Consider the following 25,092-nt stretch of genomic DNA (forward strand, 5'->3'; position numbering starts at 1 on the left):
CGTTACAGAAGATCCACACTAACAACAACGTTGCTGATATGCTGACAAAGCCAGTGATGAGAGAGAAGTTCATCTAGTGCAGAACTTCTCTGGGACTTGAAGCCACATAGCAAAAGATGATCGGCAGCTATTCTCGAGAGGGTTTTTTACTTTGAAAATTGTATTCAAGTGGGAGAATGTTGAAAAGCAAAAAAGATGGGCTAGTTGGTGGCTCACTGAATTTGCAATCGGTGGCCCACTGAGCTGAGCCCACCATTTGCAAACCATAAGTTATGGTTCGCTTAGCCATGAAGAAAATTTTCATAAATGCTCATCATACCCCTCAACTCAAGTATAAATAGGGGTCCCTCCCACGTTATTTATCATTCCATTCTCCATTTCATTTCAGTGTATAGTGTATATAGTGTGTTGAGAGGAGTATTGAGTTGGGTGTATTGAGTGTTGGGTACGGATGTGATTCCGATGAGGACATTTTGTATTTTTTCCTGCTTATAGTAAGAAAGAAGCTCCGAATTGCTACCCGTGGACATAGACAATTTGGCTGAATCACATAAATCTGATGTTTTATCTTCTTTTTTCTTTATTGTTATATGCTTTTATCTATTTCTATGCACGTACAAATTACATTATTTCCACTATGCAATTCCAATAGAAAGACTAACGGAAGGGGATCTTTGTTTTACGGTTATAGTACAGGGGGTTTTTATCACAAAACAAAATATAGGGGGTCTTTGTCACAGACCCCATAGTACAAGGGGGTTTTTGTAATTTACTCCCTCCCAAACGGGTACTGTTTTTTTTTTATTTTTCTTTAACCAAATTTTTTTTTCTATTTTCCATGAGTTTAGGACTATAGATGTTTTTTGGTAAAAGTTTAGAGGTTTATAACTTTATATTATTATATAAAAAAGAACGCTTTCTTTCTTACATTGACACCGATAACAAGGATTAATCAATAATGAATTAATTTACCAAGGGGGATTCTCCTCGATTGTGATTTAAGTATTAGATTAATTACAAAATTCTTTAACGTTTTTCCTACCGACGCTGTTGGGACCGTTGTCCTGACATGAAAAAAAGCAAAACAAATCGGTTACACATCCCCTTTTATCAAGGCGACACGTAGTACCAATCAACGGCCGTCCTCTGTCTATCCTATCATTTTGTCTTAATGCATGAGCTTCTTCTCTCGAAAGGCTTTATATATGTATGACATTCACATGTAGCCAGGAGCGCAGAGAGAGAGAGAGTAGCAAACAAGAACGAGAGGTCAGTATTCCACTAGAATCCAACCCAAAAGGCTAAAACCCTTATCCTATCTTATTTGTACCCAATACATGTTTTCTTTTATATCACTGTCGCTCTGAAGCTCTCTTTCATGCTTTCCGTCTCCCTGCAGTCTCTTCTCCTTTGGTGAGAATTCTTCAACTGTAAACCAATGATTCTGAGTTGTATTTATTAATCTTGGGTATGGATTCTGAAATGGGTTGCTAAATTTCCCCCTTAAATACAGCTCTCTGTGATTAAAAATGGCACCCAAATCTGTACGAGGCAAAGCCAGTAAAGCCAAGGGAGAGAAGAAGAAGAAGAAAGAAGAGAATGGTAGCTCTTCTACTTAAATAACCAAATACTGCAATTCTCTCTTCAAATCACCCATCTTATTCTTCTCTTCTGCATTTGCAGTTGTGCCTAACCTGCTTGACATCACCGTTGTCACTCCATATGACTCAGAAATTACACTCAAGGTACTGCTCTCTTCTTTTGGGTGATTTTCTTTGAAGAATTAAATTATTTCAATGAATGTCTTGATCAGAAAACTGTATTTATTATTTCATTGATGTAAATTTATTTGTGGCAAATGAAGGGAATCTCAACTGATAAGATTATTGATGTAAGAAAGCTATTAGCTAACAATGTTGAAACCTGTCATTTAACCAACTATTCTCTGTCTCATGAGGTAATCTCTTTGCTATTCCTCTTAAATCAAGACTATAATCTGTTATCTGGAATTCTGGTTTTCTTGATTTTTCTCAAAACCAAAGCAAATGGGCTCCCTTAACTGAGTTCTGGTTCTAACAATTCAATGAAACTGGGCATGTAGGTTCGAGGGCAGAGATTGAATGATTCAATTGAAATTGCTTCTCTGAAACCATGTTTGATGAAGATGATTGAAGGTAAGGTCATGGTGACAGGTTCATCAAAATATCTGTTCACTGATAAAGAAAGAAAATTAGAAATGGAAAGAGCCATTAATACATACATACTGGACGAATGGGCCAATATATGCCCATAAGTTCTTTTGTACCTTTTAAGCTGCTAACTGACCAATAGGTTGGGCCCACTGTTCTTACATTTTTATTGCATCATTGCATGTGGGTGTGGGCCTTTTCCCCATGGATCCTTCCCTTTCTTTGTTCGTTGGATCGTTCCAAAAACGACGAGGGTAGTATGGTCAATTTTCTAAGTTTTTGCCCGAATAGGCTATTTTATTTACAACTTATGACACTGGCTGACTGGCTGTGCAGAGGACTACGTAGAAGAAAACCAAGCGGTGGCACACGTGCGAAGGCTACTGGATATCGTTGCGTGCACCGCCTGGTTCGGCAAACAGAAAGATGGAAGAACGGAAGGTCGCGCTAAGAAAACCAGAAACCAGAGTAGCTCGAATTCGAGCTTGTTCTCAAGCCCTCTTTCTTCTTCTTCTAATGGGGAGAACGGGTCTGCGTCTGCTTCAGAAGCTTCTGTTTCTGCAGTTTCAGATAAATTCGACATGGCTGCAATTTACCCAACTCCCAAGCTCTCAAATTTCTATGATTTCTTCTCGTTTTCCCATCTTACTCCGCCCATTCTATGTACGTTCTTACCTATTTTTTCTTCTTTTTTTAGTGATTTTTTCTTGCGGATTTAAAAACGAAAGTGGGTATTTAGTGTTTCAATAATTCTGGGTCTTTCTGCAGTTCTGAAGAGATGCGATATTCGTAGTGTGGAAGAGACGCGTGACGGTGACTACTTCGAATTACAGGTGAATTTATTTGTACGAAGTTTTTGTTTTCCACAACTTTTATGTGTGCATCTGTGTGATGGATATGTCTTCCACAGTTGAATTTGTTAATGTTCCTGAACTGTTTATAATCCATGTAGTTGAAAGTGTTGAACAATCATGGCAAACTGTCAGTTTTAGTGCCACATAACGACACTATGTTGAAGTGGTTCTTTTGTTCCTGGTTATACTCGTTTGTTGCTATTTCACTAAAGGGAGAAGATGGGATATGTGCAGGTTAAGATTTGCAACGGGAAGCTGTTAACAGTGGTTGCTTCAGTCAAAGGGTTCTACTCTGCAGGGAAGCAATTTATCCAAAGCTACTCCCTGGTGGATCTGTTGCAACAGCTAAGTCAGGCGTTTGCAAATGTGGGTAGAATTTTCACTCCATATTGTTTTTAATAAGCTTTGATCCCAATATTCATGGCTTGGTTTGTTGAGTCTTCATCTGTTTGTCTCTAACTAGTATTATTTCATGTTTAATACAGGCCTACGAATCTCTTATGAAAGCTTTTATTGAACACAATAAGGTGATACTGTGAGCTTTTACGAGAGATTTCAATATATATGTAATATAATGTTTTTCTCCTTTTCCTTTCCAAAAAGTTCTCACAGAAACTTTTTGTTCTTCAGTTTGGTAATCTACCTTATGGACTGCGTGCAAATACATGGCTTGTCCCTCCAATGGCTGTTGAGTCTCCATCAACATTTCCATGCTTACCGATGGAAGATGAAACTTGGGGTGGCAATGGTGGTGGTCAGGGAAGAAACAATGAATATGATCATAGACCATGGGCCACAGAATTTTCAATATTGGCAAGCCTACCTTGTAAAACTGAGGATGAGAGACTGATCCGTGACAGAAATGCTTTTTTGCTGCATAGTCTGTTTGTGGATGTCTCAACCTTTAAAGCTGTCTCAGCAATCAACCAACTCATAAATTCCAGTACAAACTCAGTAGATTCTGTGAGTAGAACCCCAGGCTCAGTTCTGTATGAAGATCATGTAGGTGACCTATATATTGTAGTAAAGCGGGATGCAGCAGATGCAAGCTCAAAGCCTGATGAGAAAGTCAATGGCAACAAAGAACCAGGCATATCCAGTAAGGAAATTACACAAAGGAATCTACTTAAAGGGATCACTGCAGATGAGAGTGTAGTTGTTCATGTAAGAAAATTCATACTCCCTTATTCTCTTCTCATTGATATTTCATCTATGATTTTCTCAGAGTATGAACCCTGAAGCAACATAGTACATCTGCAGGATATTTCTACACTGGGCACTGTTGTTATCAGACATTGTGGATACACTGCAATTGTAAAAGTTGAAGATGAGGTGAAGACTAGAAATTGCATGGTACAAGATATCATCATTGACGAACAGCCAGATGGAGGTGCCAATGCACTGAACATTAACAGGTATATGATTATAATCAACATATGCATTCGCCTAAATACCCAAGTAATAGAGATTAGAGACGAGAGATTCATGATGACTGATCTATGAAAACGATGCCTACATTTTTTTTATTTTTTTATTTTGTTGTCCATGATAAGATTTTGCAAGCTTTTTAAGGACTTCTGCTTTTGGTAAAATGGTATGAGAAAAAAGAGAAATACAGAACCAATAAAAAGGTAAAGATTCACAGAAAAGTGCAATTTAGTGCATCGGGTATTAATTTTATTAGAAAACTGAATAATGACAACCTATGATAGGCTCTTCAAAGAAAAACCTATGACAGGTTATTATCCCCATCTCCAGTCCAAAAAATAATAAAATAAAGTGCATAAACCAAAAGGAAGAGCTGGAATTACAAAAATATTCTGGCTATAAATGCATTGATCTGTGGAGAAATGGATTTTTTTTTTAATTTTTCTTTACCACAGGTTATCTAATTCAGCAGGAAAATTTTGAAAGTCCAAACCAGTTTCTTCCAATTGCATCTTAATTTTTTTTTTCTTTTTGGTTATCTATTTCAATTGACCAAAACTGTGTTGCTCTGCAGTAATGTGGATACACTATGTGTGATTCTGTCTTTTCAGTTTTCATCATAAAACATGCATTAATCGGTTGTTAATCTTCTACAGCTTACGGGCTTTTCTTCACAAATCAAGTACTGCTGAATGTCAGTCTCCTGTGTCCAATTTCGATGATCTAGAGGCAGCTAGATGCTTAGTCCGGAGGGTAATAAATGATAGCTTGATTAAATTAGAAGACGAACCTACTGTTAGCAAAGGATCTCTCAGATGGGAACTTGGTTTTTGTTGGGTACAACATCTACAAAAACAGGAAAGCCCAACAACCAATAGTTTTAAACGTTGTGGGGAGGAGAAGAATAAGGCTGAACTGGATGTTAAAGGCCTTGGTAAGCAACTAAAGCCATTGAGCAAAAGTGGAAAGAAAATGAATGGTATAAGTAGGAGAGCTGACATGGAGGAAGAGGATTCCAAAATTTGTAGCACAGTTGCATGTGAAAGAGGTGATTCTGGAGAAACAAAGAGCGAGTGCAATAGTGAAGCTGAAATAAAGAAATTGGTTTCTGAGGCAGCCTTCTTGCGTTTGAAAGGAACCAGAACAGGTCTTCATCAAAAGGTCTGTAAGATGCTTCTGTCAAAATACTGTTTCATAGCTCAATTAAGCTTATGTTTGGTGAACTGCTTCACAAATTAGCCAATTCTATGCCTGCTAAAATAAATGAAGCTATTAGTATAACAAAGGTAGCAGTGCAGGATAAGAAGCATCATTCACTATATGTGTATGTACAAGGGGCTAAGGATCCACTATCTAAGGGTCCTCTTGAAGCTATGGCTCCAATTTCAGCATCAAGTCCCACCTAGAAGGTCTACCAGAAATTGACATGATACATTACCCATTGTTTCACTTTCTTTAGGACTATAAGAAAAATAAAATATATTGGCATATTGGCATTCTAAATAGGGTTTGTAGATAGAACTGGATATCTAATCAGGATTTCCATAAAGTTACTAGCTCTCACAAGTAGGAAGGCCATTAAGCAAGTAATCTCTTCTTATTATATAAGTTTTTTCCCTTTTTCAGAAAAGAACTAGCTAACTCAAGACATGCTTCTTAATATCAGATATCAATGTAAAGTATTGGACATTGTGTCTCTAAGAGGCCCTACATACTGACAAACCAGCACTTCATAGAAGAAGAATTGTATACAAAGTAATAACAACTAGAAAAGAAAAAAGTTATAAGAACTACTACTAACTACTAAAAACTGGAAATTTTACAAATTGGAAGTCATGACAATGAAAATTCTCTAAGTAGCAAAAATATTTTATATGATGTTTTCTCAACTAATTCAAGTCTGCATCTCTTTTATATTTTTTCTTTGTGTATATATGTTTTATTTTTCTGACATCTTGTGCTTACTTAGTCATTGGATGAGCTGATTGAGATGGCCCACAAGTACTATGACGAAGTTGCTTTACCAAAACTGGTAATATTCATTTCTATATGGTGATTCATATTATCAAATTCTAAATACTTTTATATTTTGTACATAGTTTACAAGAATTCTTACTTCTGTAGGTAGCAGACTTTGGGTCGTTAGAACTTTCTCCAGTTGATGGGCACACACTAACAGATTTTATGCATGCTAGGGGACTTCAAATGTATTCATTGGGACGTGTGGTGAGGGAATAATTTTTCTTTTCTATTTTGTATATAATAATATCTCCGCCTATAGTATTTATTAATAAAGCTCTTTTTATCTGGTTAGTGATATGTGTGTGTGCAGACTTTAAGGCTTTCTCCATTATCTCTAGATTTTTTGTTATTAATACCTGTCCTGGATGGTATGAAGGCTTGCAGCTTGTTCTGGAAATTGACATTTTACTAACACTATACAAACAGGTCGAACTTGCAGAGAAGCTCCCTCATATACAGTCTCTTTGTATTCATGAGATGGTTACTCGAGCCTTCAAGCACATTCTTAAAGCTGTGGTTGCTTCCGTTGACCATGTAGCAGACTTGTCTGCAGCAATAGCCTCATCCTTGAATTTCTTGCTTGGGTCCAGCATGGATACCAGGGACCATGATCTCAAAATGAGATGGCTGGAAACTTTTGTTTCCAGAAGATTTGGTTGGAACTTAAGGGGTGAGTTTCAATACTTGAGGAAGTTCTCAATTCTCCGAGGACTTTGCTATAAGGTACACTTCCTTAGCGTTCTTTCAGCTTCTGATCTTATTGAAAGCAAATTTCTTAATTTTAGTGTTTCTGATAATCCAGGTTGGAATAGAGTTGGTTCCAAGAGATTATGATATGGACATACCAACCCCTTTTAAGATATCAGATATTATCAGCATGATCCCAGTTTGTAAGGTAGGAATTCCTTTCTGCTCATAGCTCATTTATCCCGGTATTTCCATTTTAAATAGCATATACAGATGACTAAGTTATGTGATTGGTCAAATTCCTTTCCACAGCATGTAGGATGCTCTTCTGCTGATGGCCGGAACCTACTGGAGTCATCCAAAACAGCTCTAGATAAGGGAAAGCTGGAGGATGCTGTCAACTATGGAATAAAGGTAGTAAATTCAATCAGGAATAGGCTGCACAATTTGTCTCTGTAATATGAAATTTTATGGATCTAATCCCCTTTGTACCACTTGGACTTGAAGGCATTGTTAAAAATGATAGCTGTCTGTGGCCCCTATCATCGCACAACCGCAAGTGCATACAGTCTTCTAGCAGTAGTTCTTTACCACAGAGGAGATTTTAACCAGGTATATGACTTTTAATTTTACTCTTAACCTTCATTTTAAGAATTTTATCATTTGTCACCTGTAAAAAATCAAATATTTCTTGAAGCATACTTTTCTAGTTTTTCAACTTTTTCTAGTATTTTGAATAGAAAGTAAAGCTGTAAAAGCATTCTGTTCATGGCTACAAAGGGTATATCAAAAGATTACCCTACATAAACCCTACCTGCCACTAGAGGACAGGAGTTTGACAGAAACCATGAAGTGCAACTTTGTAATTCAAGGGTATAATGTTCTGCAATTCATTGGAAAAATAGTCTACAAGAGCTTAGTGACTACCAAGATCAAGCAGTTCCACCACCTTGGTTATTTGAAATTCAAGGGTTCATCATCATTATTAAATTCTTAGTTCATCGTTACTTACATCTATGGGTACAATTCTTGACCTAACCCACAAATATACTTATAGACCTTCTGTTGTTTTCACTTAGGCAACCATATATCAACAGAAGGCATTGGATATCAATGAGAGGGAGCTTGGCCTGGACCACCCTGATACAATGAAGAGCTATGGTGATCTTTCAGTTTTCTACTATCGGCTCCAACACATTGAATTGTCCTTGAAGTAAGTTGTAAATTTCATCTTTCTTACTATATTTGACTTTTTGACTCATATTTGACTTTGAATCTTATTTTCTTAGGCATGCTAATCCAAAATAAGTGCATTATCCTTAGATAAAAAGAAATTTCCCGAAATGCATTTTGTTTTCTAGTATATTGCAATTCATTTTTCAGGGCTGTTACTCAACTCAGCCTCAATCCCAGCTACTTGATGTTGGCTACATGAATTTTGTCCCACCATTGTGCTCTATCAAGAGTAATTCTTTCTATAAAACAGTAAATCTTTAATTCTTACCAATTCAGACCTCATTTTCTTTGGTCTTCCCTTTGCTCTTTTAGAGCCTTCTACTTGCACCAAGTCATCCTTGTTACTGGTGCAGTCATTGGTTATATATGGACATGACTAAACCATCTCACTCAGCTTTCCCTTATCTTGTCATTAATTGGGGCTACTCCAAAATCCTCTTTAATGTACTCATTTCTGATTATGTTCTTTCTTGTCTATCCATCCATCTCAACACCCCCTTCTCAGATATAATCATTTTTGGAACATGCTTTTGTTGATTGCCCAGCACTATGTCTTATAAGATATTCCTTTTAGTCTCATTTTTCAACGTTATGCATTATACCTGGTTTTCTTTCACTGATCAAATCTCATGCATTAATTGCAGGTATGTCAACCGTGCACTATACCTTCTTCATTTTACCTGTGGACTGGCACACCCAAACACTGCAGCTACATATATAAATGTGGCTATGATGGAGGAGGGTATTGGAAATGTTCATGTTGCTCTTAGATACCTACATGAAGCCCTCAAATGCAACCAAAGATTGCTAGGAGCAGAACATATACAGGTTCTCTCCCTCTCTCTCAAACACACATACACACGGAATAGCTTAAATATAGAATTGCACAAAAATCTTCCGAAGTATCGGAGGAATCTCAACCATCATCATCTAACCCTTGTCCCAACTATACGGGGTCAGGTACATGAATCCTGTTTCACCATTCCATTTTGTTCAGTGTAATTATGGGGTTGGCAGTAGGAGATGGTTGGAGGATATGTAAGATAAAAGCTCAACCATCTCATCTAAAAATTGAAAATTTGACAGTAAGAATGTAAGATAAAATCTTGCTATTTGTATCTGATTAATTTTCTAGTCAGTGGACAGATAAGCAGTGTAGCAATGTCTTTGTTTCCTCCTTAGGACCTAGAGTTTGACATAAAAGTCAAGAGTGAAGACTACTACTAGATCAACCAAATTTGGTGGTCTTAATCCATGATCATTTATATACACTGTTGATTGTCTGGAGGGAATGCTTGGCTCCTCAAGATATTTGCAAGTTTTATGCCACCCAATTAATTGATCCATAAGTGGATATTTCCTGAACTAAGAATCATACCAAACAAGTGTAACCACTAACCACTATAAAACTAATTACGTATCTACCATTTGTGGGATTAAATAAATTGAAGTCTTTTTGATGATTAGTATTGCACTTGTCAATTTGTCATTTGCTCCAACAAGTAATATTTTCCTTTGAGGAAACACAAAACATTGAACATGAATTTATAATTGTCATTAATCATGCATGAATTGACTAAACATATTCAGGAGGAGGTGCCATGGTATGTTGTTTACTGATGACATAGCATTAATTGATGAAACTAAAGGATTAAATGCAAAATTAGATTTATGGACAAATACCTTAGAAGCATGAGGTTTAAAATAAGTAGGACTAAAACATAATATGTACGATTTAAATTTAACAATGAGTGGAAATTAGGGTACTCCTAGGATTGGAGACCAAGAGATATCTCAATGTGACCTCTTCTGTGGCCTTGGTTTCATAATCCATAACAAGGGAGAGATTGTGGAAGATGTTACCTATAGAATTAGAGCAGGATACGAAAAATGGAGGGGTACATATGGACTCTGGAGTCTTATGTAATAAGAGAATCTCAATGTGACCTCTTCTGTGGCCTTGGTTTCATAATCCATAACAAGGGAGAGATTGTGGAAGATGTTACCTATAGAATTAGAGCAGGATAGGAAAAATGGAGGGGTACATATGGACTCTGGAGTCTTATGTAATAAGAGAATACCACTTAGGCAAAAATAAAAATTTTATAAGACAGACATAAGGCCAGCAATGTTGTATGGAGCAGAACGTTGAGCAGTCAAGAAACATGTCAAAAAAAAAATGAGTGAAAAAATGCAATTGTCTAGATGAATAAGTTGGAAAACCAGAAAGTATAGGACCAAAAACTATTCAAGGGAACCTAGGAGTAGCTCCAATAGGTGATAAAATAAGGGAAAGTAGACTAAGACGGTTTGGTCATATGCAGAGAAAGCCATCTACATCATTGGTGAGAAGTGATCTGTTACAAATTTTAGGGGCTAAAAGAGCTAGAGGCAGACCAAAAAGAATATGAATTGAAGTGGTGTGAGATGAATTTAACAATGAAAATGACACTAAACATAAAGAAATTGGAAGAATAGGTTTCGTGTAGCCAATCCCATATAGCTGGGACAAAGCCTAGATGATAATGAATTTATAATTTTATACCTTATATTTCCTGCCATGTTTAATTAGGATTTTCATATAATATCATGGATATTAAATCTGACATAATACTGAACTAAAGCTTACGGGAGACCATTACCTCCATGATTATTTTAGTCTTCCTAGAGAACTCAATTGCTTAGAAGCTTACATCTGAACCATCGACAGTGTGCCTTTTGGAACTGGAATCTTTTATTATGTTACTTGGTGCACAGGTTATCCTTTCTATAGATATCCAATTAGGGCTATAACTTAATGTGTCAGCTTATAGATCCTGTCCTGCCAATATCAGTGTATATATGATTCAAATCATAAATTAGTATTCATGTTTGGATTTGGATGAGATCTGGTAAGGGGTGCACATGAGAAGAAAAACAGCAAACAGCCTTTTGAGAAGAAAGGACTGTTTAGAAAGATGCAAAAGTTCAAAAGAAAGTAGCAGAAATCAGAGTTCAAGAGGAGAGAAGAAGAAGAAGAAGGTGGCGGCAACTTGGGTTCAGAGAGGGAGATTTTTCGAACATAATCTCTTCTCTTACTCCCTTAATTCTATTTCATTAAGTTAAACTTTGGTAATTTACAGAGAAGCCCCTAGTTGGGCAGAAAATTAAAAAGACATAAAATAAGAAAGAATAAACCCAGATTAAGGCCCATTACAACAAAGAACATAAAAGATAAAAAGGATAAACAACCTATGGGCCATTCGGCCCATCTTCTCAACACTCCCCCTCAAGCTGAGCATAGATGTCAACCATGCCAAGCTTGCTAGTATCATGCTAAAGTTTAGCCTTGGGAATGCCCTTGGTGAGGAAATTTGCTAACTTTCCTTCAGAGGTGATGAAAGGTAGGCACACTTCTCCAGAAGCCACTCTTTTTCGAATGAAGTGTCTGTCAACTTCAATATGCTTAGTTCTGTCATGTTGCACTGGGTTGTGAGCAATGTTGATGGCGGCCTGATTATCACAGTATAACATCATTGGCTTATCATGCTCAATACTCACTTCCTCCATCAAGGATTTAAGCCACAATAGTTCAGAAACTCCATGAGTCGTGGCTCTGTATTCTGCTTCGGCTGAATATCGAGCAACAACTGATTGTTTCTTGCTTCTCCAAGAGACAATATTACCTGCCACCAAGCTACAGTACCTAGAGGTAGATCTTCTGTCATCAATGTTTCCGACCCAGTCAGCATCTTTGTAGGCTTCAAGTTTCATATGGCCATGCTTAGCAAATAGAATACCCTTTCTAGGGGAACCCTTCAAATAACACAGAATCCGCTCTACTATTGCCATGTGAGTACCCCTGGGAGCCTGCATGAACTGACTAATGCAACTGACAACATATGCAATGTCTGGCCGAGTCATGCATAGATAGAGAAGTTTCCAAGTAGTCTCTAGAAGACTCCCTTATCTTTCAACGATATTCCATATGAAGCAGAGAGTTTATGACTCATATCAATAGGAGTAGCAACTGGTTTAGTACCCATATTCTCTGTTTCAGAGAGCAAATCAAGAACATACTTTCTCTGAGAGATAAGTATCCCATCCTTGGATCTAGCAACTTCTATGCCAAGAAAGTATCTCAATTCCTATAGATCTTTGATGTCAAACTCTGTATGAAGGAAAGATTTAAGATCATTAATTCCTAATACATCATTACCAATCACAACAATATCATCAACATACACAATCAAGTAAACGACCAAGGATCCTCTCCTCTTCACAAAGAGGGTATGATCAGACTGTGTTTGTACATAGCCAAAGCTAACAAGGGCAACCCTAAACCTTTCAAGCCATGCTCTAGGGAACTGTTTAAGTCCATAAAGAGATTTTTTCAGCCTGTAGACATTCCCTTTCATATCTGTTTCATACATCCCTAGAGGAAGAGACATATAGACCTCCTCATGTAACTCTCCATTTACAAATGCATTCTTTACATCTAACTGATAAAGTGGCCAGTTTAAGTGTGCAGCAAGAGATAGCAGAACTCTCACAGAAGTCATCTTGGCAATAGGAGCAAATGTCTCTAGATAATCAATCCCATATGTCTGTGTATAACCTTTTGCAACTAGCCTAGCCTTGTACCTTTCAATGGTGCCATCAGCTTGATATTTGATAGTAAAGACTACTTACATCCTACTGGATCATTCCCTTCAGGCAAATCAACCACTTCCCAAGTGTCATTCTTGTGCAGGGCATCAATTTTTGTTCTCATAGCATCTCTCCATTTTGGAATAGTAAGAGTTTCTGACACAGACCTGTGAATTGGGTTAGAAGCAACAGAAGAAAGGTAGGCAAAATATGAAGGAGAGAGCAAACTATAAGAAAGGTGTTTGGAAATGCAATGTGCAGTATACTTCCTTTTTCCTTTCCTAATAGCAATGGAGATATCAAGGTCTGGGAAGAATGACTCCAAAGGGGTTGTATCAGTACCTGTTGTCTCTTCTGTGACTGGAAGTGCAGGAGGCTCATGTGTTATAGGGGAAACAATCTGCTCATTTATGGTTTTTTGCCGTTGATACAACCTGGGATTAAAAAGAGGGCGATGAGGTAAAGGAGGAGGAATAGGAACACTGGAATGAGAGTGAAGTGATTGATCCTCCCTTGATTCATTTGAAGGAGGAAGAGACTCAGCAAAAGACCCATCTAGGACAGGAAGAGGAAGAGCAAACACCTATGACAAATCCTCCCCCTTTGGACAATGTCTCTCCAGAAAAATCTCATCAAAGGTGACATCCATTGAGACATACCGAGTGCCAATCTTCGGATCAAAACAACAGTAACCCTTATGTGTGGGGGAATAACCAAGGAAGATACACTTGTGGGCTTTTGGTTCAAATTTATGTCTTTGGACACTTGGGATATGTACATAACAAGTGCAGCCAAAGAAACGAAGAGGAATAAGAAAAAGATCCTTGTCTGGATGAAGGAGACTGAAGGGAGACTTAAACCCTAAAACCCTAGATGGCATACGGTTTATAAGGTAGGTAGCAGTGAGAACAACATCACCCCAAAATTTTGTAGGGACATGTGAGGCAAATAGAATACTTCTTGCAACTTCAACAATATGTCTATTTTTTTCTTTCAGCAACTCCATTCTGTTCTGGGGTCCTAATACAAGAGCTTTGATGAATAACCTCTAAATCAGTGAGATAGCAGGTTAGGTTTTTCTCAAAATATTCTTTTGCATTGTCGGATCTGAAAATTCTAATTCTGGTATCAAACTGGGTTAGGACAAATTCATGGAATTGCCTCACAAGTCTAGGAACTTCATCACGGGACTTCATAAAAAATATCCAAGTGAACTGAGAAAAGTCATCAACGAACAAGATAAAATATTTGTAGCCACCCATAGAGGGTAAGTGGTAAGGCCCCTATATATCAGAGTGCACAATATTAAAAGGAGAATAAGATCTTTTATTACTCAAAGGATAATTGTTTCTACAATGTTTTGATAGTTCACAAGACTCACAATGAAGTCTAGACAAACTAATTCCCTTAAACAGTTATGAGAATAAATGACTTAATGCAAAAAAAAGAAAGATGACCCAAACGAAAATGACATAACATGACTCGACTGATGGACTCTGTAGATGTAGACCCAAAAGTAGCTTTTCCAGGTTGTTCATGGCACTGTCTAGAAGTATCCAACAGATATATTCCATTTGCCTCAAGGACACTCCCAATCACCTTCTGAGACTCCAGATCCTGAAAAACACAGTAGAAAGGGAAGAAGGTTACACAACAGTTTAATGACTTAGTTAGGCTACTTACAGATAACAAGTTTGTATTTAGTCTGGGTACATGAAGAGCAGAAGGAAGAACCAAGGAGTTTGTAGCCTTGATGGTTCCCTTGCCGGAGATAGGGGCAAAAGAGCCATCGGCTAGGGTGATTTTATCACGTCCAGGAAGTAAATCATATGAAACGAACAAAGTAGAAAGGCTGGTCATATGATCAGAAGCACCAAAATCAATAATCCAAGGGATCCTACGATTACCTGAAATGGTTGCATGATTGGTAGAAGCTCGTATACCTGAATGAGAAAATGCAGAAGAGGTTGAATTTCCTAAAGGGTTGGAGGAAGTGGTCACACCCTCTAGGTGACTGATCATCCTCTCAAACTTCTCATATTCTGCCTTCATAGCTGCTAACTGCACACTAGCCGTCATCTCTTCAGTTTGATATCTGTCACTATCTGGACCAGCAACAACATTAGCACTCCCTGCCTTTATATTATCAGACTTCTTCTGAAACCGAAGTGGTAGGAGCTCAGGATGCAATTTCCAGTACTTTTCTTTAGTGTGTTTTGGCCCTGTCAAGAACTCAAACACCCTGTTTCTCTCAACCAGTTTTCTGTTGGTCTCAGCATCATTAGTGGTTTCCCAGGTTACAACTTCTATCAAATCTATTTCTTGCCATAAAGACTTCAGTGTTGAGAAGTATACAGCTAATGGTTTCTCCCCCTATCTCAAATTCTTCACATCACTTCTCAACTTGTAAGCCCTGGCCACATTTAATTTTTGGAAATAGGTTTCACCAACACTATCCCAAATTTCCTTTGCTGAATTCATCTACAAATAGTGCTGACTAATCTGTGGTTGCATTGAGTTCACAAGCCACCCAATAACGGTATAATTTTCTTGCATCCACTTTTCATATGATAGATCATCTTCCGGGGGAGCCTTTTCGTTCCTGGAGATAAAACCCCACTTGCCTCTACTACAAATATGAATCTTTACTGATTGTGACCAAGCCAGATAATTAGTTCCATCCAGCTTGACTGTGGTCACAGCCAGCAGAGAGTCTGTAGAGGCTCCTGGAACCTTTCCGGATTCCGCAACATGCTTGTTTTCAAAGTCTGAGGAGTTCATCTTCTTAAATACTTCAAAAATGACTTCAAACAACTTCGAATAACAACAAATGAAGACAAAACAAAATCTGTGTTGTAAGCCAACCTCTATGCAGCTGTACCAGTAACCTGTGTCACACCTGGAAGTTGGGAGAAACGGAGAAAATTCAGCCGCTCCTTGTAGACTTCACAGAACACCAATCCACTTGATTCGATCTTCAAGAAGGAGAATGAGAAAGCCTTCAGTCACCGAGTGCCTAGGTCAAACTCCCTATGGGGCCCGCAATAAGATTTCTCAAAAAAATTAGGGTTTCGGGCAACACACTTGAATCTGTCAAGAGGACAACAAAACCAGTCCTCTTCTCTCCAAAAACCAGTAACAACTGGGCTGAAATAGGTGTCTTTAACTATTCATACGATTCAGTTCTCCATACACACTGTGTATGGAAAAAAAAATGTGAAAAAAAGGGAAAAACGAGCTTGCTCTGATACCAAGAAGAAAAACAGCCTTTTGAGAAGAAAGGACTGTTTAGAAAGATGCAAAAGTTCAAAAGAAAGTAGCAGAAATCAGAGTTCAAGAGGAGAGAAGAAGAAGAAGAAGAAGGTGGCGGCAACTTGGGTTCAGAGAGAGATTTTTCGAACATAATCTCTTCTCTTACTCCCTTAATTCTATTTCATTAAGTTAAACTTTGGTAATTTACAGAAAAGCCCCTAGTTGGTCAGAAAATTAAAAAGACATAACATAAGAAAGAATAAGTCCAGATTAAGGCCCATTACAGCAAAGAACATAAAAGATAAAAAAGGATAAACAGCCTATGGGCCATTCGGCCCATCTTCTCTACAACATGTTCAGATTTGCTCCAGAACTAACTAGATCATATCCTAATCAGACCATATTATGTCATATACCCTATCATTCCCTTGGAAAAAGAATCCAATCTGATGTTTTTGGCACTTGATCTATTCCAATATTTTACCAAAAAATGATCTATTCCAAGATGTCATTTTCTTGTAAAAAATTCTTACCTTCAGAAATAATCATCATAAGAGGTTGGGGATGATGTTATTAAGAGTTTCCCAGTAGACCTAAACTTCACTCTTCATTTTCTGCAAGGGAACAAAGGAGGCTAATCTGTCAAGTATAGGTGTGTCGTTATTTGTATGCATACCTAGTTCTAAATGGCTAGCATGCCTTTTTTCTCTCCTATTTGACAGACTGCTGCAAGCTATCATGCCATTGCCATAGCTCTTTCACTGATGGAAGCATATTCGCTCAGTGTACAGCATGAGCAAACCACATTACAGATACTTCAAGCCAAACTTGGCCCAGAAGATCTCCGTACTCAGGTAACTCTTATGGTCACTGACTATCTTTCTCTTTTTATTGGATTTAATCATGAGGCAGTACAAAAGGTAGTCGAGGCATGTTTTGGACATATCTGGTCGTTCTCAGTGTTTTCTTTTCTTTTAGTATAATTTTCCTTTTTACATTTAAAAAAAAATGAGATTGCTCAAACTTTTTAACGTTTTTTGTATGAACACACCATTTGTTTCTATGCAGGATGCTGCTGCATGGCTTGAATATTTTGAATCAAAAGCTTTAGAACAGCAAGAAGCTGCCCGCAATGGGACTCCAAAGCCAGATGCAACCATTGCAAGCAAAGGCCACCTTAGGTATTGATATAATATTACCATTTGGTTCATAACTATGACTATTTTCTTGGACACTGAACCTTTGGCTCCTTGTTGCAGTGTGTCAGATCTCCTTGATTACATAAACTTGGATCAAGATTTAAAAGCTAGAGATACACAGAAGAAACAGCGACGTGCAAAGGTACTTAACGCTGTTTTGTGCTTTTTCTTAATTAACCAAGATTCATAGTTTTGATTTCTATATGTTATGAAAAACTATGGTCCCTAAGATATGGGACTTTGAGGAAAATCTTCAGAACATTTCAACAAAATCTTTAATGAATATTAAAATAGTAACAGTTACACATTTAGGGACAAAGTGATTTGTAAAGGAATAAAAAAATGCACAACTGATTTAGGAAGCCAATGTAATTGGTGTGGAGAATGTATATTATGGATAGGCATCCATAGTAGCATCCACATATTACTTTTTATAAACAAATAAAAGTTGCATAATTCACAAATAAAGCATCCAATAACTAAAACTACTAAATTTTTTATTAATCATTAAAACAAAACTACAAATAAATTAATTCTCAAATTAGTAACTCAATCTAAAAGGCATATAATTACTAAAATAACTAAAATCTGCATCAAAATTTGCTTTGTAGTTTCTCTTAAATTAAGGCACCATTGCTTGGTTAATGGTAAAATCTTGGGCTGACAATGTCAAGACGGGTTAAAAAGTCTGTGAGCAGCCACTTTATGCAAAGAAATGGCAAAGGTTAGGTCCATATCCAGTCCACCCCTCCCAAAACCCCAGATAGATGGAACCAACATTGGGTAATTTCCCTGTTTTTGTCTCTTGAAGTAATAAGATCCTATTTGAATTTAGCAAACTATATATAATTGCTTTTTATTGTTGTATTGTAATATAAAGATTTAATTTATATTTTTACTGAAATTTTTAATTTGTACTCTCTCTTATATATTATAGCTGTTCTTTCCTTTGTTCAATTATTATATTCACATATTACCTATGGATTTCATTCATGGTATAGATTGGTAAAAAAACCAAAAATTTTGACTTCACTGTAAGCAGCATGGTCCTTTTATTTATAATGAAATCTGTGATTTTTTTACAATGTGTATGCTCTATCTACCAATAATATGATCAAACAATATCAATATTTAAAAAGAAATACTATTTTCATAGAACTTACCTCCATAAGATCAAACCAACTAACATATTTTTCAGAAAAAAAAATACCAATTTCAAACATATCTTCAATTGCCTGAAAAAGATACTATAGACAATTCAATTTTGTGATAGAGAAACTTTTATTGCTTACTGGTTCTATCTTCTTCAGTTTAACTTTTGACTTCATTTGAACTGCTTCTGCTCATTATGTTAGGTATTGCAGGTCAATGTTGGACCTCACAAAGAACAATACGATACAAGCATTGATAACACTCAATTAGATGCCAGCTCAATACAAATTGCTTTATCAGAAGACAACAGAAGAGAGGAGAAACCAGGTAGAATAAATGCAGAAGTTGGAGGAAATCATGATAGTAGCAGAGATGAACCAAAAAATATGAACAGATCAACCCCAGAAGAAATTTCTAATGAAGGTTGGCAAGAAGCCAGCTCAAAAGGCTGGAATGGCAGTATAGGGAGCCATAAGTTCGATAGAAGGAAACCAAATCTTGCAAAGCTAAATATAAACAACTCTGGATCCTCTGACTTTAGAGTTGTCAATTACAAGAGGAAAACAATGTCACCAGCAGGGAAAACAACCCTGAAAACGTCTCCAGATGACATTTATGTGGCTGTAAAGCACCCAATGACTCCAAACTTGAGTGTTGCAGAGGATCCAAGTAAATTGCAAGAAAAGATTCCAGTCTCTAGGATCTTCTCTGCGCCAACCACTCCTGCTTCTCTCACTGCAATGGTCTCAAAGTCTCTTTCTTATAAAGAAGTAGCTGTGGCACCTCCCGGTACAGTTTTAAGGCCAACACTGGAGAAACCTGAAGAAATAAACAAGGAAACAGTTGACATTCAGGTTTGTGATATTCCACCAGAGGCATCCAATGTAGAAGAAGCCAATAGCATTCTTGTGGAACAAGCAAAGTCTAAGGAGGAGGAACCCATAAAGACTGACCATAATGAAACTCAAGTACATAAAACTGCTCCTGAACATGAAAAGACTAATCATGAAAAGGCCCCAGAAAGAAAGCTTTCTGCTGAAGCCCAGCCTTTCAATCCGCAGTCGTTATCTTTGATGACTCATTCCTTTAACTGGGCAACAAATTCGTATCATGTAACGGAGATCCAAGGCATGGCTTCACCTCAACCTATGGAGATGAATCCTCCTGTTGGCACTAGAGTCCCATGTGGGCCTAGATCACCATTTTATCACAGAACAGGTCACTTCTTCCATAAGAAACATGGTTTTTTTAACTATCAAAACCCTGCTACAGATAGAAGTAGCTTCAGGTCTTCAAGAAATATGAATCCTCATGCACCTGAATTCATTCCAAGAAAAGCTTGGCAGCCCATTCCTCAAAATGGTAATCCAGAGCTTCCTATGGAGTCAGATCAGGAATCTGGGTCTTTGGTTGGGAAAGAGGAGTTGACATCAAAGGAACAAAAACATGATCAAGTAACCAGTGTTGAAGATAGAGATGGTGCATTAAAAAGCAGCAGCTTGGACTTGCAAAAGGCAGAGCTTGCAAGGCAAATACTGCTTAGTTTCATTGTGAAGAGAGTCCAAGATAACTTGGATCCCAAAAATGAGGCTAGTGAAAGAAACTCTGACACTCTCGAGAAGTCTTTAGATCCTATTGAAAGGGATAGTGCAATAATCAAGGTTCATTATGGGAATGAAGGTAAAACAGAATCCATATCCCATTGCACTGATCAGGAACAATCAAAGACTGTAGATATAGATAAGGACAAGAATGTGGATGGAGAAGGTTTCACACTTGTCACAAAGAGGAGAAGAAACCGACAGCACTTCACAAACGGGGTAACTGGATTATACACTCAGCAATCTATCTGTGCTTCAGTTCATTAGAGGGGAGAAGACATAAAAGAATGAGTCAATAAACGATGGTTCCCTTCATCATTGTCCAGCTCACTTGTCTAACTTGCAGATGCTTCACAGATGAAGTGGGCTATGCACTCAACAACCTCTCTTTGCTTCTCTCATTAGAAGGGAGAAGGGGCATAGAAAACATTCCAAAGATGTTCCTCTGTCCATTTTTGAATTTTTCTTGTCTAACTATCAGAGATGTCTTGACATCATGATCTAAAAGGGAAGGGAAGATATCATCGGTTTCAGTTCAATTGAGTTAACATTTACTAGATCCATTTCTTTGAAAGGAAATAAAGAATTTAAAACACGGGAAAAAATCTGCAATTGAGGACATCAGATATCTGAACTCCTAGCATCTTCTGCAATAAAAAGTCAGTACTTGGTAGATTTATTGCCTAGCATTGAACTCATTCATAAAGAGAGTTGGGTAACTTTCTTTCATACTTGATTGTAGCAACTCTATGACAGATGCAATATCAAAATTATTATCACAATGCGGCCAACTTTTAGAAAGCTACAATATCTTCACATGGCCAAACAATCTTCTGGTGCAGGCAATCCACAGAAACATCTCTTTATTTGTGTATTCTCATGTGTTTCTTAAAGCTTCAGTCCTATCTCATACATCCCTATCATCTTTTTTTTTTGTTTGTCTCCAGCAGTCACTTCATAAGATAACAAGATATAGAAAAAGAGGAAAACACTGCTCAAAATTGGTATTTAATAATAAAAAGGATTTTTTTTTTGAATTCTATCATCTTTTTTTACACCAGAAAGAATTTCATTAACTGCTCAGTGAGTACAATCAGAACATAAGAGTTGCAAAATAAAATGGGGTGGGCATGACCAAGTAAACTGACAAGAGAGAATAACAGCATGTCTTACTAGTTTACGAGCTACCTTGTTACAGTTCCCATTAGCATACCTCATTGAGCAGTGGGAGATTTTAGAGAGGAGCTCTCTGCAATTGGCAAGTGTTACTAATCCACCAAGGAGTTGTAGAACTATACTCCAACAGAGAGTTAACAACAGTTAATGCATCTGCCTCAAAAATGATGAAATTCAGATTTTTTTTATTGGAAATGATGACTTAATTAAGCAGATCAAGAAATATCGTGCACAACTGTCAGCCCCAAAAAAGGTGCTAAACCCAAAAATCCTTATTACAGTTCCGCCCAGAATAGATTCTCCCTCATTGTCCCATATTAATTTAGCTGAAGTATCAACTAGTCCATTAGCTGACCTAGTCCACTTGAAAGAAGCCCCAATCTCCTTTGTTATGTTGGCGATTTCCCTTATAGCATGTCTATATATCCAAGCTCCCAAACTACCCAATTTCAACCAATTAATAGCATTTTAGAGTCGCCTTCTATCTCTATGTAACCCCATCTGTTTGGAAAAGCTTACACCTTGAGGCAAAGCCATTACCTCTGTCCTCAAAGAGTCACCTACTCCTATAGGTCCTAATACATGGTGACAAGAGGCATGGTAGAAGATTGCATAGGTAATGGAGTGAGGATTGAAGTGAGTGAGCATATTTGGAAATGTGCTTTGTTATAAGAAGGTTTAGAAGGTCTAGAAATATGAAGATGGGACTTATGGGGGGTGGTCCTATCAAGAAAATTAAGAAATCTAGGGAGCAGAGAATGTAGTCTTGCGATCAAGGAGGTTTCCAGTGGTTTTTGAAGAGGTTTGATTTGGGTTTTAGGAGTTTCTTTTGCTGGGAAAAGTTTAAGGGATTGGGGTGGATCTTGCTTCAGGGTTTGTGTTTTTCTGGGGTTTATTTTTTAATTGGGCTAGTTGTTTCTTTTTTTTTCTTTCTTTTTTTTTTTTTTTAGTTGAAGGGGCTTGTTTTGATTGATTGGGCGTGGATATTTGGCCAATGTATTTTGGTTTTGAATGGAAAGGTTTTTGGTGGGTTGTTTGGTTTGGGTCTGGTTTTGAATGGAAAGGTTTTTGTTGTTGAGTGATGCCTTATCACCTTTTTTTGTAATCTTTCTCTTCCTAATAAATTTTATTTTTTTATTTATCTTAAAAAATACTAGAATTCCATTTGTTTCCTAGAAAATTTTATAAGAAATGATATAGTTATTAGATATCCATATATGTTAAATAAGCAAGGAGAAAGAGCAAAGTCCCATACAGACAATTCGTTTCAAAGGGTAATTGCCCTAATTTTAGCTATTACATACATATTCTTGAGCAAGGATTTAGGCTTAACGTTACCCAAACATGCATTTTTGTACCCAATTGCCAGACCTGATGCTGATGGAGCTCCATAACCTTCACTCCGGGTCAAGGTTCAAAAAATCGACACGTACCGGCCTGTTTCGGCCAATACGTATCGTATTGGGAGTACCTCGATATATCCTTACAGAGGATGTATCAGGATTTTGACCAATTCAAGGGGTGGAGGAACTGACCCCCCGAACTGAATTTGAAAAAAAAAATTAAAAAAAAATATCGATACTACCAACGTATCAGGCATATCAATATTTAGAACCTTGCTATTAATGTATTCCTTATCGGTTACATTATTTTGGACCCAAATCTTATTAATTAAACCTACTATGCCAGGTAATTGGTTTTTCAGCCATCGATCCTCACCAAGCACTGCTGGATAGTTAAAAGACATGTACCAGTTTTCTGAGGACATGTAAGAGTTTTTAATGAGGGATTACAGAATGGAATGGCAAAACAAGATTCAAATAGGCAATCCCTTATTCTTTGTTTGGTTTGAAGGAAAAACAGTAGAAAAACCTGTACCAACCTAGTATGGGTTTTCTTATATTTCCCTTCCTTTCCCTACTTTTTCCTTCAAACCCAAACATAGCCTTATAATTGGAACAAGGCTTGCATGATGATAATTAAACACTGATATTTTTTGGACGGGTTTGATATAGACCTGTTCGCAGGCTGGACTGGGCCGGTTTCAGGATGAACTTTATCTCTTTATAAATAGAAAAGGACCAAGTCCAAGCTTGAGCCCGGCCCTATATAAAGCCTGAAGTCTGGGCCTGAGCCCAAAGCCCGACAAATATTTTATAATATGTTAACTAGCGGCCCTGCTTCGCAGAGGCTGGAATGGAACCGTTGAGTTGTTGACCCATTGATCCAGTCCTTGGCCAAAAACCGTTGAATCGGTCAACAACTCATTGACCCGAATGGCCGAACCATCGATTTGTTGACCTGTAAAATGGTTTTTGGCCATTTTTTATTTTTTAATTGGGAACCATCCAGGCAACCGGTTCCATTTTATCCTAATCCCAATCCCGGGCGATCAAACCATTGACCCATTCAATGGTTTTTGGTCGTTTTTTTTTACTTCTATAATTTTTGTTGTCAGAACGAGCCATCCGTTTGAATTCAATGGTTTTTGTCCGCTTTTTATTTTTTTAATTTTTGTTGTCAGAACGGACTATCCGTTCGAACCGGACGGTTGAATCGTCGACTCGAAAACCGATGGCCAAAATGGTTCCATTTGTGGGTCGTATGTCACACGCTCGAATGGCATAACATCATGGTTTTTAAAACCGAACCGGTCAAGGGTCTAGTTACCAGGTCGAATGATTTGATATCTAGTTATTAACAATATTTATAATAACTAGTATACATGTATATAAACAATATTTATATAATTAGATAATTATAATAACAATATTTATAATTATATATTTATCTAACAATATTTATATAATTAATAGGAAATGGGCTGCTCTCACGTGGGAATCTACTCGCATCCATTTACTCGGGCGGTCGAACCATTGACCCGTTCAATGGTTTTTTGTCATTTTTTTTAAACTTTGTTGTTAGAACGGGCCATCCGTTCGAACCGAATAGTCGAACCGTCAACCCGAAAACCGGTGGCCATAACGATTCCTTTTTTAGGTTGTATGAGTCACATGCTCGAATGACATAACACGTATGGTACTGCTTAATGGACCTCACACACTCAATTTTGTGCTTGTAATTTTTGTTGTCAAAACAGGTCGTCCATTTTTTTTTTTAATTAGGAACAATCTAGGCAACCGGTTCCGTTTTACCCTAATCCCGGTCCTTGGCCAAAAACCATTGAACTGGTCAATGACCCATTGATTCGAGCGGTAGAACTGTCAACCCATTGACCCGTTCAATGGTTTTTGGCCGGTTTTTTTTTATTATTTTTGTTGTCAGAACGGGTCGTTCGTTTGAACTGGATGGTCAAACCGTTGACCTAAAAACGGTGGCCAAAACGGTTCCATTTTTGGGTCGTATGAGTCGCACACTCGAATGAGATAACATTTTGGTTTTTAAAACCAACCTGGAGATCGAACCGATCAGGGGTCCGATTACCGGGTTGAACGGTCCAATCGTTCGAACCGAACAGTCGACCCGTTCTGACAAAAAAATTAAAAAAAATAAAAAATGGTCAAAACTGTTCGAGCAATTTGAATGGTTTGATATCTATTTATTAGCAATATTTATAATAACTATTTTATATTTATATAATTAGATAATTATAATAACAATATTTATAATTATATATAATAACTATTATATATTTATCTAATAATAT

General features: G+C 37.3%; 1 protein-coding gene across 2 annotated transcripts; it reads left to right on the forward strand.

Annotated features, from left to right (window-relative positions):
- The first annotated feature begins 1,228 nt into the window (after positions 1 to 1,228).
- On the forward strand, positions 1,229 to 20,788 carry LOC104586153 (protein REDUCED CHLOROPLAST COVERAGE 3-like). Of its 2 annotated transcripts, none has more exons than XM_010243304.3 (24): positions 1,229 to 1,413; positions 1,514 to 1,602; positions 1,684 to 1,745; positions 1,865 to 1,957; positions 2,102 to 2,174; positions 2,526 to 2,852; positions 2,958 to 3,022; positions 3,278 to 3,409; positions 3,529 to 3,570; positions 3,674 to 4,207; positions 4,304 to 4,458; positions 5,128 to 5,632; positions 6,441 to 6,503; positions 6,596 to 6,697; positions 6,920 to 7,216; positions 7,296 to 7,388; positions 7,493 to 7,594; positions 7,688 to 7,792; positions 8,260 to 8,393; positions 9,061 to 9,244; positions 17,020 to 17,151; positions 17,366 to 17,478; positions 17,557 to 17,638; positions 18,852 to 20,788. In XM_010243304.3, exons 2-24 carry the CDS (start codon positions 1,530 to 1,532, stop codon positions 20,514 to 20,516), a joined length of 5,133 nt encoding a protein of 1,710 aa, XP_010241606.1. In that variant the 5' UTR covers positions 1,229 to 1,413; positions 1,514 to 1,529; the 3' UTR covers positions 20,517 to 20,788. The 2 variants fall into 2 exon arrangements, with proteins under 2 accessions (XP_010241606.1, XP_010241607.1); XM_010243305.3 differs by having other exon boundaries at positions 18,861 to 20,788.
- The last annotated feature ends 4,304 nt before the right edge of the window (positions 20,789 to 25,092 follow it).

The sequence above is a fragment of the Nelumbo nucifera genome, chromosome 2 (assembly GCF_055504915.1).
Source record: "Nelumbo nucifera cultivar China Antique chromosome 2, China Antique-T2T, whole genome shotgun sequence".
Taxonomy (NCBI): domain Eukaryota; kingdom Viridiplantae; phylum Streptophyta; class Magnoliopsida; order Proteales; family Nelumbonaceae; genus Nelumbo; species Nelumbo nucifera.

Bases quoted from the DNA above. Each gene is read 5' to 3' on its own strand.
- LOC104586153 (XM_010243304.3), top strand. From the start codon at position 1,530: ATGGCACCCAAATCTGTACGAGGCAAAGCCAGTAAAGCCAAGGGAGAG. The intron at 2,853-2,957 runs GTACGTTCTTAC...GTCTTTCTGCAG, and splicing joins TCTTACTCCGCCCATTCTAT to TTCTGAAGAGATGCGATATT. The intron at 6,698-6,919 runs GTGAGGGAATAA...CTATACAAACAG, and splicing joins TGTATTCATTGGGACGTGTG to GTCGAACTTGCAGAGAAGCT.